The sequence below is a fragment of the Pungitius pungitius genome, chromosome 17 (genome assembly GCF_949316345.1).
Source record: "Pungitius pungitius chromosome 17, fPunPun2.1, whole genome shotgun sequence".
NCBI classification, from domain to species: Eukaryota; Metazoa; Chordata; class Actinopteri; order Perciformes; family Gasterosteidae; genus Pungitius; species Pungitius pungitius.
The window spans coordinates 7,862,601-7,878,118 of NC_084916.1; the positions used below are offsets into that span (position 1 = coordinate 7,862,601).

A 15,518-nucleotide genomic window follows, 5' to 3' on the forward strand; every position below is an offset into this window, starting at 1 on the left:
TATACTTGGAGTCGTAAAAAGGGAATGCGGCTGCAAATAAAGTATTATTTTGAATGTTGTTAAAATATAACATGTTGGAAAAGGGAATCAATATTTATTTAAATTAATAGATTTATTCAACAGTCACTCTGTGGTGCAGATTGATGCTGGGACAATAGTGATGCTTGGCCCAAATTGTCTTTAAAGCTATTTTTAGACCGGCAAGATGAAAACCCAGCTCAGCGTAAGTAACGCATGAATTTCAGCCAACGGGAAGATGTCCTGTGCAGTCAGTTACAGTTACACACTCAATGGCCCAGTTAAAGCCACATCTCGGTGGGCTGACACTGGAAACAGTGGGCCCACTGCATGGGCGGCCTGAGGGGGGGTGTAGTTGCCCTGTGCACTACTGACTACGATTGGGCTGATCGAACAGACAAAAGCTCCGTGTAAATACAGCTTGTATCTACAGGCAACCGCTGGGAATGAGGAGGCTCTTTTGTCTGGGAATTCTAGACAGGCCAACCTTGTTGCCGGCCGCATTCTGCAGCCTCATCCCCATTATGCCTCCATGAACAGGGGTAGGAACCCATCGAGGGGGTTAACAGTGTCGAGTACGGGTATTTAAATGTTTTGACAAAGCCTAAATGTGTCACTGGAGGTTTCTGCTCACACACAGGAGTGTGAATGAAGAATTCTTCTGAAGCCAAATACTATGTCAGAGTTTGTATTTTGAGAGACCTGCATGCTTACTGTCAAAAAGTGTGTGTCGTATGTGCCATATTCTCCTCTCATCGGCAAGAAAGTGATCATTAAGAAGTGTAAACTGAAAAGCCTGGCTTGGATTAAACACAACCGATTCTTCTGCAAGAAAACAATAGAATATACAAGAAATTCGTACCTGGTTTGTGGTGTCTGTGATGGCCATCAACATCTTCTCCAGAGCCATTTGGAGCCGGCTGCTGATTCCCATCAGATATTCCTTGTTACATAGCAGCAGCTTCTCCATCATCTGCTGATCAGTCCCCCCAGACCACAGACTCACAGGGTCTGCCGGTATCTTACTGCCCTGACAGCTTTCTGCAGGGAGACCTGGTACAATCAGAGGAACAGAGATCAGAAACACACAAACTGGATTTATATTAGATTATATTAGATTATAGAGCCAATACAGCGTCTTCGAACACCTCACAGATGTTTTTTAACAGGTTAGATCACTTAAACCAATATACTGTCAGAGAATAATAAGCAAATGCATTATCAAATGCACAAACGGTAAATACTACAAAAAACATTTGAAGCTTGCATAAAAAAAAAAAAAAAAAGCTAGACGTGTACTTTATATTTATGATGGATGCAGGGTGGTTCTGAATACAGAACTGAAGTGCAATCACCCTTTGGTTTAAAATAACATTTTAAACTGCATGACATAGGAAAAACCTGCATACACATTCTCAAAGAATCCCACGCTAGCAGAAGGTAAGCTCAAACTCTACATTGTTTTTTAAATACCGTATTTTCGCAACTATAAGGCGCACTTAAAATCCTTTTTTTTCCTCAAAAAACGACAGTGCGCCTTATAATCTGGAGCGCCATATATATGGATCAATTGGTTGATCCATACTGGTTAGCGAGGATCCATTGGAGGGAAAGTCTGGTGCCAGCAGCCGTGGTAATTTCAGCTCCAATAGAGTATATTAAAGCTGCTGAGGTTAAAAAGCTCGTAGTTGGATGTCGGGATCGAGCTGACGGTCCACCGTCTGTTCCAGCCGCTGCCTCTCGATGCAAGATGGACGAAAGCATTTGCCAAGAATATTTTCATTAATCAAGAACGAAAGTTGGAGGTTCAGAGATATTGTTAATATCCACATTAACGTTTGAACAACGTTACCATGGGAGTGAAGAGTTTTCAGAACGCTTAATAAAGTTTGATTTAGCACAGCCCAATATGGTGGATGCATAATGCAACCCCAGTCAACTGCAGTATCTTCTATATGCGCCTTATAATCCGATGCGCCCTATATAGGAAAATAGTTATAAAATAGGAGATTCATTGAAGGTGCGCCTTATAATCCAGTGCGCCTTATAGTCGCGAAAATACGGTATTTTAATTTAGATCAAGATAAACCCAGGGCTGTGTAAGCAGAGGCGTGCTCATTATGCTGACACCATTATGCAACTCTGTGGTTATAGATTAATTATCGACTTCACCACAAGGATCACAATGTGAATAATGTCAGCCATATCCAACCCAATAAAACTACATGGCATAGTGTTGCGAAAGTATCGTGTCCCATGAGACAGCTAGAGTAAATATTAGGATTAGCCTGTTAACATGACATGTTGTTGTCTTAAGCTGCCATGGAGGCACCACCTTCAGTTATATAGAACCATGCACACAGCAGGAACATCTGATATCATTCTCACTCACAGGACTAACTGCCCGAGATATTATTTGCATTTGATCCCCGAATTTGTGTGTTACATATATTAAAAGATAAATGTTTTCCATTATGAAATAAACAACCACAAACTGGAGGCTTGACTAAAAAAGAGTGGAGGGTCCATCCTTCATGCAATAGCATTTTGTAGTCATGGTGCAACATCACTTTGTCACAACGGGCTATATCGGCAACAGAAGGAGTCAGCTTAAATTACAAACACAGACGCGAGTTTCCTAAACTCCAACACATATTTTTTATCCACATGTAATAAAGTGATTCCTAAAAAGGCCATAAATGTTAGTCTGACCATGGCCCGAATGATAATGCAGATGCAGATATGATCGGACTTGCCTGCAGCATGAGGTCCGGCGGGTCTGGTGGTAGGTCTTGGCCGGGAAGCTGTCGGCGTGGTGAATTCGGCCGGTGCAGCCTGCTGTGCTCCACTGAAAGCGTCACGCAGACTTTGCATGTGGAGGCCCATTGTTTCCTCTGCTGCTGCTGTTGTCTTCAGGACGTCGACCAGCACTTGGCTGAGTTTCTTGTTGGCGTTACGCAAAACATCTCTAAAAGCAGCGAAAACAATTATGTAAAAAAACAAGTAAAAATTGTCATTTTAATCTATTTTGTCTTTAATTGATATAAATCAAAATAAAGACACATGTTATCATGGAATGCAATGCAATACATAGTTTTAGAAAGGTGCACAAAGATTTATTATGGAACCGTTTGAAAGGAGTTTCTGTCACTACCTTTCAACGTCCGTATCGGAGGAAACTCCATCAGCCTCTGATGACGGTTTGCCTCCACCAGTCTGCTCCAGAATCCGCCCGCCTCGATCTTCCTCCTCTTCCAATTCTCCCTGACCATCTTCTCTCCTCTTTAGGGCCTGAACAGGAAGCAGCGAGAACACAGACAGCAGCCCAGTCATCAAAAAAGTTGGGGTTGGATAAAAATAAAACGAAAAACCTGCAGGGCGGCTGGCTGTATGTGTGGCCGGTAGTTAAAGTGCATTCAAATCAGACCCGTGGACACACAGGCACAAAAAACCAAACACACGCGCACAAAGACGCACTTCTAACTCCCTCCGGCCGAGAGGAACACTACTATCTTTGTGCTGCTATGGCAACAGGTGCACCTGAGGCACACTGACTTGCAGAGGCAACAGCTCCATCTCCTGAAAGAACAACTGTAACGCAGCGTCGCTGCACTTCTCCCGCAGACTCTACTGCTGAGTGAGAAGGACACAGCCAAAGAATCCCTTATCTAGACGGACTAGAGCGTGCTTCATGGTGTCCGGGGGGAAAGACAACAGACAGTGCAAATGCCTGGAAGATTAAACTTGTTTTGGGGAGAAACGTTGTAATTTCTGACTCCACGTTGTGAGGCACTGTAGCATTGATTTCTATTATACGGAATGTTTATTTTGTCAATCAAAATGAACATCCATTTAATTGCCAATATATTACTTCTATTTTTTTAGTTAAGGCTGCATTGACATGGTAATTCAGTTTGAGTTATTCCGGAAAGTTTTTTTTACAATGATCAGTCAGAAGTTTAAATGAGCTTGAGCTGTTTCATCCATGTTATGTGGGCCAAGACTTTTATCCAAAGTAAGAGTTTCATGCTGGAGAAGATCCTTCCGGCTGAACAATTTTCACCGTAATATAATCAAGATGATATCATATAGGAGAATATTGGAGAGTATAACATAACGCATGTAAAAATCTCAATTGAGTGTTTTCAGTGAAAGCTCAGGCATTCTCTCATCATCTCCACCCATCTCATTACTGAAGCTTAAATACTTTCTTTTACTGAATTATCATTACCGAATTGCTGTTTGAGCAAATCATCTTACATAGAACACTGAACCTGACAGCCACTGGTATCACACACTTAAAGCTTAATCATGCAATAAATGGTTAGTGAAAGCCTAGCAGGCCCTTGGATTAGCTCTTCAAGGCAGAAAAATAACCCCAAATCTTCACGAGGAGACCAACCAAGAGAAAATATAAATCTTTTTTTTTCTGTGATGGTTGTGGATTAGCAAGTAAACTCTGTAATCAAAGTTTAGTTTATTTTGTATAAGAGTAAAATAACTTTGGTATAGTACGCTTTTAAAGACAAGAGTAAGAGTTTGCAGAGTATACACATTAGGTTTCTTGCTTATGAAATAAAAGGTTGTAGAGGAAAAACATGTGGGAACTGCACATTAATTCAAGCATATATAATTAGGGACGGCAAGCGATGCAACACCTGCATTGCGACAAAGCGCAGTGAGAACACGGGAGATGAAATGAATGAAGTGGAATCGACACGTTTCATCTCGACAGCTCAATGACTCACCTGCTCGGCTCTAGATTGGTTTTTCTGAAGCTCCTCTTTTAACTTTCTAATCTCGGCGTTCCTCTTCTCCAGCTCACTCTTTAGTCTCTCCTTCTCCACCTCCTCCAGCTGGGCGCCCAAGGGAAGCGGAGCTCTGAGATTCATCCGCTCCACGACCTCCCTCTCCTCCACCTCCTCTTTATCTGAGCGGGTCTGCATGGCAGCGCTCCTCTGGCAGGCACTCTTGTTGATTCGAGCCAGCTCAACCTGCTGTGCAAACTCCACGGACATCTGAACTATGGCCTGTCAGAAAATATGGACACAAGGATAACGAGACTTAGCACACCTCAGGTTCTCGTCTGAGGTGAGAATAAAACTAAAATAAAAATAATGTCTGGGGCTGCGACTAATGCTTGTCATTACTGATTATACCATGGATTATTATTTGTTGTTTTGTCTTCTAAAAAAAAAAATGCACGGTTGCAGATTTTTCTTTTCATCCCACCTGCAGTCAACGACTCAAAAGGTATATTTAGTTTAAAAATATAACCGCAAATATTCATTACTAAGAACCCAGATTCAGTGATCTGACTGAAATGATTTAACCTTTTATTGGATTGACCCTTCATAAAAACTTTAACCATGTCATCTCATACCTTATAAACTTTATCCGTTACCAGTTTTTCTGATACTGACCTGACGTCAAAATAAACAAACCCCACCTACCTTGGCAACTTCCTCCTGCACTCTCTCCCAGTGTTGAGTGTCTTCCAGCCCGATCGGCCCAGCCGCCCCGAGGCTGGAGCCGTTGCTTGTTGTCCCATTAATGCGGTTGGGATCCTCCCCTCTCGCTCCCCTTCCCTCCTGCCGCTCCGCTGTTCTCCTCCCCTGCTCCTTTTCCTCCGTCAGTTGCCTCAGCTCGCGCTTGTGCTGCTCTTTGAGGGCAGCTACTTCTTGGACATACTTGTGGAAGAGGGCTTTCCTCAGCGCCTGCAGCTGTGCAGTCAGACCCGCGGACCTGACGGGCCAGCGCACCTCCACCCCCCCCTCTGACAGCTCCTCCGCACCCAGCGCCTGCAAAGAGAGGCAGCTATAAGTTACAAAACACAAATTGGTGTAGCAGATAACAGCAGTTGTACTGTGTTGAAACACAAGTTCTCTTTACTATAGCCGAACCACATTTGCTCTTTAACCACTATAAATACACTCTGTGGTTTCCCTCTACCCCGCAGGAGGATACAGAGACGGTCTTGTGTCTGTCTCCTTGTCTGAATCAGTCATTCCACTTGTTCGGTAACACTCGCCTCAAGCTTGACATTTCAAATCCAAAAGGCTTAAAGCCATTCAAAGAAGTGCATCAGCATGCCCGGCTTCTTTCAGTTTCTCTCCCGTTGTCGCTCTTCCTTTGCGTCTGTCGATCCTTTACCTCATCTTACCCTCTGATCTCAGCAGTCACACGAGCTGTGGAACCTTTGAGGTCGGAGGGAAGGGAAAGACACAGTTGGAGTGGCGTGAGTGAGAGAGGGAGTTGAGCTCAAGGCAGAGTCCTCCGTTCATGCTGCCGCCAACGCTAAAATACGTCGGCTTGGTTCATGAGGAACACGCTGACGCAGCAGTTTATGTAACGTCCAATGCTTTCAAATCGTTGATATAAGGCCGTTCGTGATGCTGCCCTTGAAGCAAAGCTGTGGAATTTAGGGCACGTTTTAGCCTAAAGGCGGCCACTGAACGCGGCCACCCACCCTCACTGTCACAGCGTCTTAGTGCGTGTACACGTTTCAGCTCGTAGTAAGATGTCATGCATGCCACATAGAAGATTTAGAAGATGAGGGCAAAACGTGGAGGCCAAACCTTTAGTTCCTCTTCGTACTCCTCCATCCCCTCAGAGCTGGACTCTGGCGCGCTGGATAGCCAGGGAGAAAAAACAAAAGCTCAAAATTAATTGGTCTACCACATTAAATAAGTTAAATAGTTTTTTAAATAGCTTCTTTTTAAATACGTTCCCATTAGTAGTAAATTAAATATAGTAGTAAACCATGAAATTATTCGATCGCTTTCACCAATATGTTCTTACAATTTGCTAAAATTGTATTCAAGTTCGTTGTTCTGTCCTACGGGCCTAACATTGATTCAATATTATATATGACAATAGCATCAGAACTTCACATCTGAAAAGCTGAAATCAGAGAATGTTAACATTAACTTAACTATTTTCACATTCCAATCATTTTTTTAAACAAAGAAATACAGAAAGAATGAATTAAATGTCTCCGCTCAAGACAAAGCACACTGTCTTTAATGTTTACCTTGTCTTACTGAATGAATATTACATTTAGTGTATATAATCTATTTAATATAATATGTTATTATATATGAAATATTTTCCTTTTAACATGACTGTGGGGCAAAAAGTAAGATAAGAAGGTTATCGGTATATATTGATAATTCTTGGCTGTATATTGTTTATGAGGCAAGAATTTCTATTCTTATATTGCACCAATGCACAAAGTAAATTCCTGTGTAACATATGTGGCAATAAATGGCTTCTGATTCTGACATGAAGACATGTGTTGAAAACCACTGCAGTAGTCATGTTTATGATATCAAACAGTGGAGGGCAGCGGCCCCTCAGGTTTCATAGAAACAGAAGGAGGCTGTGAAAATGCTCAACCACACTCATGTAGTTTGGTTTTGGAAGACTAAGTTATCATATATGTACGTGGATATATGTATAGATATGGGCCTCCAAATATATTATAGTTGTATTTTGGAGACTTGGGAGTCATTCGGAAACCTCATATAATTAGTGGTGCACAAATCAAATTTCATATTCATTCATTTTTTTCTACAAAGCACTCTCAAATCACACTCAAAGCCATGTGGAGAAGGTCTCTTTTTTTAGGTTAGCGGACTAACACAATCCCCGAACAAGGCTTTAAACCCCCTATTGAATATTCTATTAGTTGAGGCTTTGTTGTCAGCTGAAATGGGTCAAGTGGCTTCCACTTCTAAACAATTCTTCAGTACTTCAGTACTACCTTAAAAAACATATACTGTTTTATGTTAAACTTGAAAAAGAATCTAAATGTCATCCAAGCTCTTCCAATTATATTTATCCCATGCAAATTACAATAAGTGCACTATTGTTGGAAAACTACTGTGTGAAGTAAAGTAAAGTAAGTGCAATTTTAAGCACTACTAAAGTGCCCTCTATAAAATACCCATTTTCTTTTGCCATCATTATCATTATCTGTAATCATAATTACAAAAAATATATTTCATATAGGTAAAAACATCCACATTATGGTGTCGCCTCCTCACCTGTCGTGGGTCTGAGCACCTGCCACCTCCTGCAACCGCCGCTGCAGCATGAAGAGCTCGGTGGCGTAGCGCTCCTCGCTCTCCGTGGCCTGCTGCTGGTAGTGAGCTCGGAGACGCTCCATCTCTTGTCTGTGACTCTCTTCCAGCTGGAGCTGCTTCTCCTGCTCCTCCACCTTAAGCCGCTGTATTTCCTCGGGGAGGGAGATAGTTGGTGCACCAGGCCGCTGTTCTTGATCTAACAGAGAGAGAAGGGGATGTGAAACACAAAACGCACAACTGGAAACTCCTTTTGGGATGAATTTGTCACTGCGGCTAAAGATAAGAACATCATGTAAGAAGAGAAGAAAAGAGAAAACAACAGAAGATAATACAAAAATACATTTGCACACCCTTCCTGAAAGAAAGGCAGGTTACATTTTATGTTGGTCGTCCACAGCCACAGTTAACATTATACAGTATATCACATACATAAACATTATATATTACATATGCTGCTGAACAGAGGTGTTTTGACTGGACATTAGCGATTGTTTGCTTTTCCTGTAAGAAAGAATAACTTTCCATTTACCTTTACTTGTAGAGGGACTTGAGCTAGAAACTTGCACATGCAGGTCAGAGATCTGCTTCTCACTGCTGCTCTTCAGATCGTCGTATGCCGACTGCAGCTGCATCATCTAGGAGACCGACAGATATTTGTACGTTTGTTGTTACTATCTTATTTATTCCTAAGATTTTAATGTATGAAAAGTCCATACAAAAATTAATCTTTTGCAGACATTTCTAAAAATGTGTTTTGACCTTGTTCCCATCAGCTCTCAGCTGGGCCTGGAGCTGCGACAGTCGATGATGTTCATTTTCAATCCTCTCCCTCGCCTGCTGCAGATCTCTGCAGAGCTCTAGAGAAGACAAACCCATTTGCTTTGTAGATGAAATTGTGAGGATTTCAAAAGGAGACAGCGTTTTTCTTTTCGGTTAATTGATCACAAAAATTAATTCTAATCAAAAAGCACTTTGTAGATATAATTTGAACTTAATTATTGCCCACAGTGGATCATACAATGGAAATATGTGTTATATCACCTGTAATCCTTTGTTAAACTGTAATTAGATATATTTGATGGATAACTTACCCCTGGCCTCCAGTATGATGGAGCTGGATTCAGTAGTGTCGGGTCCTTCTACTGAAGGGGGCGGCTGGTCCTCTGCAGAAACACTCTCCAAAAGCTGTTTACCAAACATCCTTTGAAAACACTGCTCCCAAAACAGAGAGAAAGATCAGGTTAATCGAAGCAGTAACATGGCAACACAAATTAATAAAATTAATTCTGAAAACCTCAAACAATACGGCCAGAAATTACCTGAATGATCTCGTTGCATTCTTCTGACACAGCCTGTAACAAGTGGTGGCGTTTGAAAGTTTTTGGATCATCTGAAAAGAAAAAGAAAACAATTACAGAATTATAACTAGTTGATTAACTCACACAGACAACAAACAGCACCAAATCAAATGCCAGATACCCAGGCTATCTGTGTTGATCCCTCATGAATGATAAATCAAAACCATCGCTGAGGGGATTCCACACAACTAACACAAATGCACACAAAAGTCCACCAGCTACACAACCGCTCATCTTGCTCACCGCGATCTTTCCAGCTCTGCAGCTTTAGCTCAAGGGTGTGAGTGCGGGCGTCTGAACCCTCCTGCAGCAACTCGAGTTGGGCGGCGTGCATCTGAGACAGGCTGATGCGTTGGGCCTCGAACTGCAACCTGCACTCACCCTAACCACGGGAAAAAATGTCATCCCATTAGCACGGTTGGATTGAACAGCTAACGGGACTTGATGTTCCTAAATATGTAAAATGAGACATAAATCTAAATGTCTGGTTGAAATATTTGGAAAAGTTTGGAGAAGCTGTGAAAAGAGTAAAAAAGTACATATGACTTTATTACTAATTATACACAAAATTAGTGTGCAGCATGCTACATCCATTTGGTAATAAGGGGAAATAGAGGAATAGGGTAAATATCCCCTCATTTGGTAATGAGGGGATATGATCAAACAACATAATTCCATCAATCCTATTATTTCTGAGTGCAGTAAGCACAAGCCATCTCCGTTCCGGATGAGAGGTCGGCTATTATCACAACGGTGACAGAACAAAAGGCGGTGAGGTCTCTTTTTCTAATTATGCATTAGCACAAATTTGTTAGGGTAACACAAATATTAAACTGATTCATTTACCTTTGATGCCAGATGGGTTGTAAAGCACACTCTACATTTGAATTAGGCTGTATTTAAAAAATTTGTTATGATGTAATCTACACATCCGCTCTAGTGCACGAGTCCTTTCAGGCGGCTCAGATGTTGCTGCTTGAAACATGCAGATGAGGGTTGTTCGGTGCCTGACAAACACTCAGCGGCTGTGTTATGATGTGCTGCAGCGACTCACACAGCAAAAACAGAATCACTTCTATGACAAGAATGGTGAGGCTGACTACGAAACAGAACAACTACTGCCTGAGTTTATTTGTAGTTTGGATATTGTACGTGACCAAAATAAAATTAAATAAAATTACAAAATGGATGATTGCTAAGCAAATTTACTGAGATTTTCGAGGTCTGAGTAGAATGAATCAGCAGATATTGGCACAGGAGCGTAGCTTCTATAAGAAATATTTCACAGCGACAGCTTCCTCGGGTCGCTGTGAAGGGTCGTCCGACCGTGTGGCAGAAAGATGTTTGGAGCTTCTATGTCGAACCTTTGATTCTTTCTTCCTTCCTTTTACAGCAAGGCTGTGCCCTGACAACTTTTATACCACTACTGACACGGTTCAATCGGTTGGGTTCATTTGCTTGTTAACTACAACGGTCTGACGGCAAGACTTTTGAGATCTTTTTTTTTTTTAACATCACCGTCGATGAGACTCACCCACAAACAAGCAAACTGGTCTAGCACTTTGGGGATGTTAATAGTGAACTGCTGCCATTCCTCAGGCCGAAAGGAGACTGAATTTATACCATTTTTAAATCACAGTTTAGTAAGAACCCCTAAATGCTCCTGCATGGTATGCTGTATGATGTATGATGTTTCAAAGCAGCATTGAAAAGGGCAGGATGTGAGCTTAAGTGACATTTACATGCTCAGAGGTCTCTCCCTCAGCTCGCTGGCACACAACGGGCTCGGTGCGATGGTCCGTCCCATGGCTGCTCACCTAAACAGGCAAACACAAGACAAATATTTAAAACTCTGTCACATGTTACCTAAGCAAAAGCAGACTATGAAACTATTAACTATGAAATTGATGGAGGCGGAGTATGAAAGGATCTGTTCAATTAAGAGCAGTCATTGATCAGTGAACTGTCAACTAAAAAGACGTAGAGAGAACATTCCATTCTGGACAGTATGCAGTGTTTCCGACCCAGGACAAAAACAATGGAATGGAACACAGATATGAAATGGCAGACGGACCTTGTAAACCATCTTTTGCCTCGTATCAATGACAGAGTTTGACGCGACAGACACAAGAAGGGGGTAAAACGGCCTCTCACCTTAAACCCTTTACTCCCTGCAAGATGGAAAGAAACTAGAATAGACACATATCATCCCAGTGGCAGTGATTTAAAGCTATCAGAAATCTGTGGGGGATTTTTTCCTTTTCAGCCCATTTTAATATAAATGTCAAATTCAGTTTTGAGGAAAAGCAGCATCAAATGAGTGCAGATCATCAATATTGTAAAGTGTTCCTTTTATGCATTTCCTTTTCCTTTTATGTAGAATGAGCAGAATGCCAATGGTCTCGACACTTCTCCGTTTCGTGCAGGCTGTGTTGTGTGCGTGCGTGTTCTTTCACTTTATTCCACCCGCAGTAACACAGAAGAAATTACGCCAAATGGTCGGCACAAACTTGAAAAAAAACAACATATGGCTCTTTAGGAGGCAACAGTGGGGCTGCAGCGATGAGCCGCAGACACTCACTCAGACATGTCACTGCTGAAACGCCTCGGCCACACTCAGCTCCATGTGAAAGCTTCATCTGGCTCCCACTTTAAATTCATTGCGAGTCTGTTTTTTTTACAGCATACAATTTTGACTACGCTCCTTTTTTTCCCCGTGCAGTCTTGAATCATACAAAAGGGGTAATTTTAGCACACTTAAAAAAGCAACTGGACAGCGGGGATGCACGCAAGCACCTACCTGTCTGTGGACGAAGTCTCCGTCCCCCTGTTGTCCGTCAGTGGAGTCCTCCTCACTGGCCCTTTCCTGTGAACGTGACATAACCTGCCTCTCCATCTGCGGCTGCATCTCCGGTTCTGCAGCACTTGTTGCTCTCTCTTCCTCCCCCACCGCCTCCTCTGCCTCCTCCCTTTGTTTTTCCTCTCTGCAGTCTGCAAAGGCACTTCCCAGTTTGCGCTCCTGCTTTGACCTCCGCCGTCTCCTGTGCCTACTTGACCCCGGTGCTGTGGGCTTGTGGGGGGACGATCGTCCGTCAACAGGTCCCTCCCCCACGGCTGCTGGAGACGGAGTCTGCGGAGGAAGCCTGTGCAGCTCCGAGGTCTGCCGGGTGGCGTCTCTCTCGGACTCGGCTGCCCGTAAGAGGCACTGAAGAGACTTTATCTCCTCCTGCAAGGATTGAATCTGAAGGCGATGGCCGTCAGAGGAGCAAACCGGTTTGTCGGCTCGCTCTTCTGGCTGGGACTTGGCTTTTGTATGGGTGTCCTGCACAAATGTCTTCTCCCTAATAGTCTCCTGCTTCTCCTGCGGTTCTTTCCCCGGGCTTTCACTTTGCGGGGTGACCTCCACGTTGGCTTGTCTCACTCTCGTCAACTCTTCTTCCAGCCGTCCAACTTTGCTCTCCGTGAACATCAGGCGCTCTGTAGCCTCGGAGAGCCTCTCGGCCAGGCGTTCCTTCTCGCTCAACGAGACATTCAGCTTCTCCATTAGCTCGGTGGTATCTTTTTCGATCACTGCTGGTTCCCGTCCATCTGTACTCACGTCCTCCATTTTGAGATCTCCGCCGCTCTCCTCCAGCGCCCGAACCTGTGACTGAAGGCTGGCAATTTTCACCTCAAACTCGAGTGTCTCCTTCAGTGTCCTTTCCTCTAACTGCGTCTTTGCTTCAATAAGACATGTGTACTCTTCCTTCAGCTCCTGGTAGTTTACCTCAAAATTCTTCTCCGCAAAGGAGAAAGTGCTCCTCTGCGTTTCGATTTCCTCACCGAGCCTGACTACACGTTGTTGTATTTGATTGTTCTCTGCTACGAGTGCCTCGATTTTCAGAACTTTTGAATTCAACTCGTCTTTCAAAGTCTTATTAGATTCTATCAATGCCTCTTTTTCCAATTGGTGCTGTTTCCATTTGCTCTCCCAACATTGTTCTCTCTCTTTAGTCTGGCTGTCAAGCATCTCAGTCTTTTTATGCAACGACTGAATTTCCCTTTCCATTCGAGCTTTTTCCCCTCCTCCCTTTCTCAGTTCCTCGAGCTCTACCTGAAGCTCCTGAAGCTGCTGGACAAGCTCATCTGCTTTGGAGCTGTGCAAAGCCAGCTTTAGATCTTCCTTGAGTCCAACGATTTGGTGAAAAAGCTCATCTCTCTCGGTGGCAAACTCTGCCTTTTCTCTTCGTAACAAATGCAGCTCATCCTCATAACCCTTACGCAACGTCTCAGACGCCTTCTCGTGTTTGATAGCGGCTTCATTCAGGAGGTTCTCTGTGTTTAGGAAGCTCTCCCTTTGCAGTTCTTCCCTGAGGAGAGTGAGCTCTTCCTCGTGACTGAACAGAAGCTGAGTCCTCAGTCGGTCCAGCTCTGCTTCCTGTGACTGCGCCATGCGGTCGAGCACGGCATCTTTCTCCCTCTCTAGCATCTCCAGCTTGATCTTGTAGTTGGTGGTTTCAGAGTCGTGTTGCACCTCCGCTTCTTGTGCCGCCTTCTGAGCTGCAGCAAGCTCGCTCTTTAGACTGTCAGTGGCCTCTTGGAGGCGCCTCAGTTCACCCTGTTGGTTTTCCTGAGAGACGAGGCCGTGGGAGACCTGCTCCACTTTCTCTTTAGCAGAACGGAGATCTTCGAGGAGATCCTCAACCTTGGCCTGCAGGTCAAACTTCTCTTGGGCAAGTTGGCTAAGCTCCTGTCTGGCTTGATGCTGCATGGCTTGGGACTTCTCTAATGTCTCTTGAAGTTCCCTAATCTTTGCATTGAGTGTGTCCACCTCAACACTAACCGTGGAGCTTTGAGACAGTTGCTGTGCTTTCAGAACCTTGAGCTCTGCGCGATGTTGCTCGGCCATCTGCTCCACTTTCGCTGCGTGTTGCAAATTAACCTCCTGTTTCATCTGGACGATTTGCTGGCCGTACATCTCATCCAGCTCTGCCCTGAGAAGTTCGAGCCTCCTCAAGGTCTCTTCCTGCATCTGCTGGATAGTGTCACCCTCAGACAGGCTGTCCTGATGGCAACGCTTCTGCAGGTCCTCCACGGTACCCATGAGCTGCATGATTTCATTGGAGGACATCCGCTCTTTCTGTCGTGAGGCGGAAAGTTCCCCCTTACAGCTTTCTAACTCTGCTCGCTCTTTCTCCAGTGCCAATGTAAAACTCTCTATTTCACTTTTACAGCTTTCTAAGTCAGACTTTTTACTCTCCAAATCCTCCATGCAGCTTTCAAGCTCCGACTCCTTAGCAGCCATTTGGCGTTGGAGGTCACGCAAGCCTTTTTCAGCAGCCTCCAGCTCATCCTCCAGCTGGGTGAGAGAGCAGTCACGTTCTGAAATGACTCTCTCTTGCTCTGCTATAATCAAGTCTTTCTCATCAGATGGGTTTATAATATTCTCATCAGTAGTCCGCCCCACATGAGCAAGTTCCTCTCTGAGCAGGGTGAGCGACAGCTCGTGTTCTGTGATTATTGCGGTTTGCTCCGTAATAAAGTGATTTTTATCTTTCAGTGATTGTGCAAAAGACTGCTCCATCGTCCTCAGCTCTGTCAACAACTGCTTCTGGCTCAATATATGCTTTTCTTGTTCAGCAATTAGCAGGTCCTTTTCGTTAATCCTCTGTGTGAATGATTCTTCTGACCGGCGCTGTGACTACAAGAAAAACCAATGATTAGAAATGGCAACATTGACAGCATGATGTGTAACCAATTCCGTTTATTAGAGCATGTGTAAGGATCCCACGAGGCAAACTCACCACTTCCATCTGACTGAGCTGGAGCTGGAGCTCTTCCAGCTGCGGCTGGTACTGGAGGAGCTGCTGCCTGGCCTGCAGAAGATCAGCGGCTGTGCTGCTGTGGCTGGTGTTCCTCAGCGTCTCGCCCGCCTGCAGCTGGGAGTTTTCCATAGGCATGCATTTGTTTCTTATTCAAAACATGGACAGAGAGTAGTGGAACAAAAGGACAATGTAGCTGCCTGCGAGGGTAGGTGGTGTATGACAGAAAAGCTAATATAATAGAAGCTGAGACT

General features: G+C 43.9%; 1 protein-coding gene across 7 annotated transcripts in view; it reads right to left on the reverse strand.

Moving 5' to 3' along the window:
• The window catches only part of akap9 (A kinase (PRKA) anchor protein 9), a 52,537-nt gene that overhangs the window by 23,983 nt on the left and 13,036 nt on the right, over positions 1-15,518 (reverse strand). For all 7 annotated transcript variants that reach the window (XM_062558460.1, XM_062558462.1, XM_037474659.2 and 4 more), the window contains 15 exons: positions 15,247-15,381; positions 12,264-15,143; positions 11,206-11,280; positions 9,707-9,845; positions 9,425-9,495; positions 9,197-9,317; positions 8,865-8,962; positions 8,635-8,740; positions 8,067-8,301; positions 6,597-6,648; positions 5,472-5,819; positions 4,767-5,048; positions 3,173-3,309; positions 2,775-2,986; positions 881-1,071 (listed from right to left, as the gene is read on the reverse strand). In XM_062558460.1, the coding sequence (XP_062414444.1) occupies positions 881-1,071; positions 2,775-2,986; positions 3,173-3,309; positions 4,767-5,048; positions 5,472-5,819; positions 6,597-6,648; positions 8,067-8,301; positions 8,635-8,740; positions 8,865-8,962; positions 9,197-9,317; positions 9,425-9,495; positions 9,707-9,845; positions 11,206-11,280; positions 12,264-15,143; positions 15,247-15,381 (5,082 nt within the window). The remainder of the gene's footprint in view (positions 1-880; positions 1,072-2,774; positions 2,987-3,172; positions 3,310-4,766; positions 5,049-5,471; positions 5,820-6,596; positions 6,649-8,066; positions 8,302-8,634; positions 8,741-8,864; positions 8,963-9,196; positions 9,318-9,424; positions 9,496-9,706; positions 9,846-11,205; positions 11,281-12,263; positions 15,144-15,246; positions 15,382-15,518) is intronic.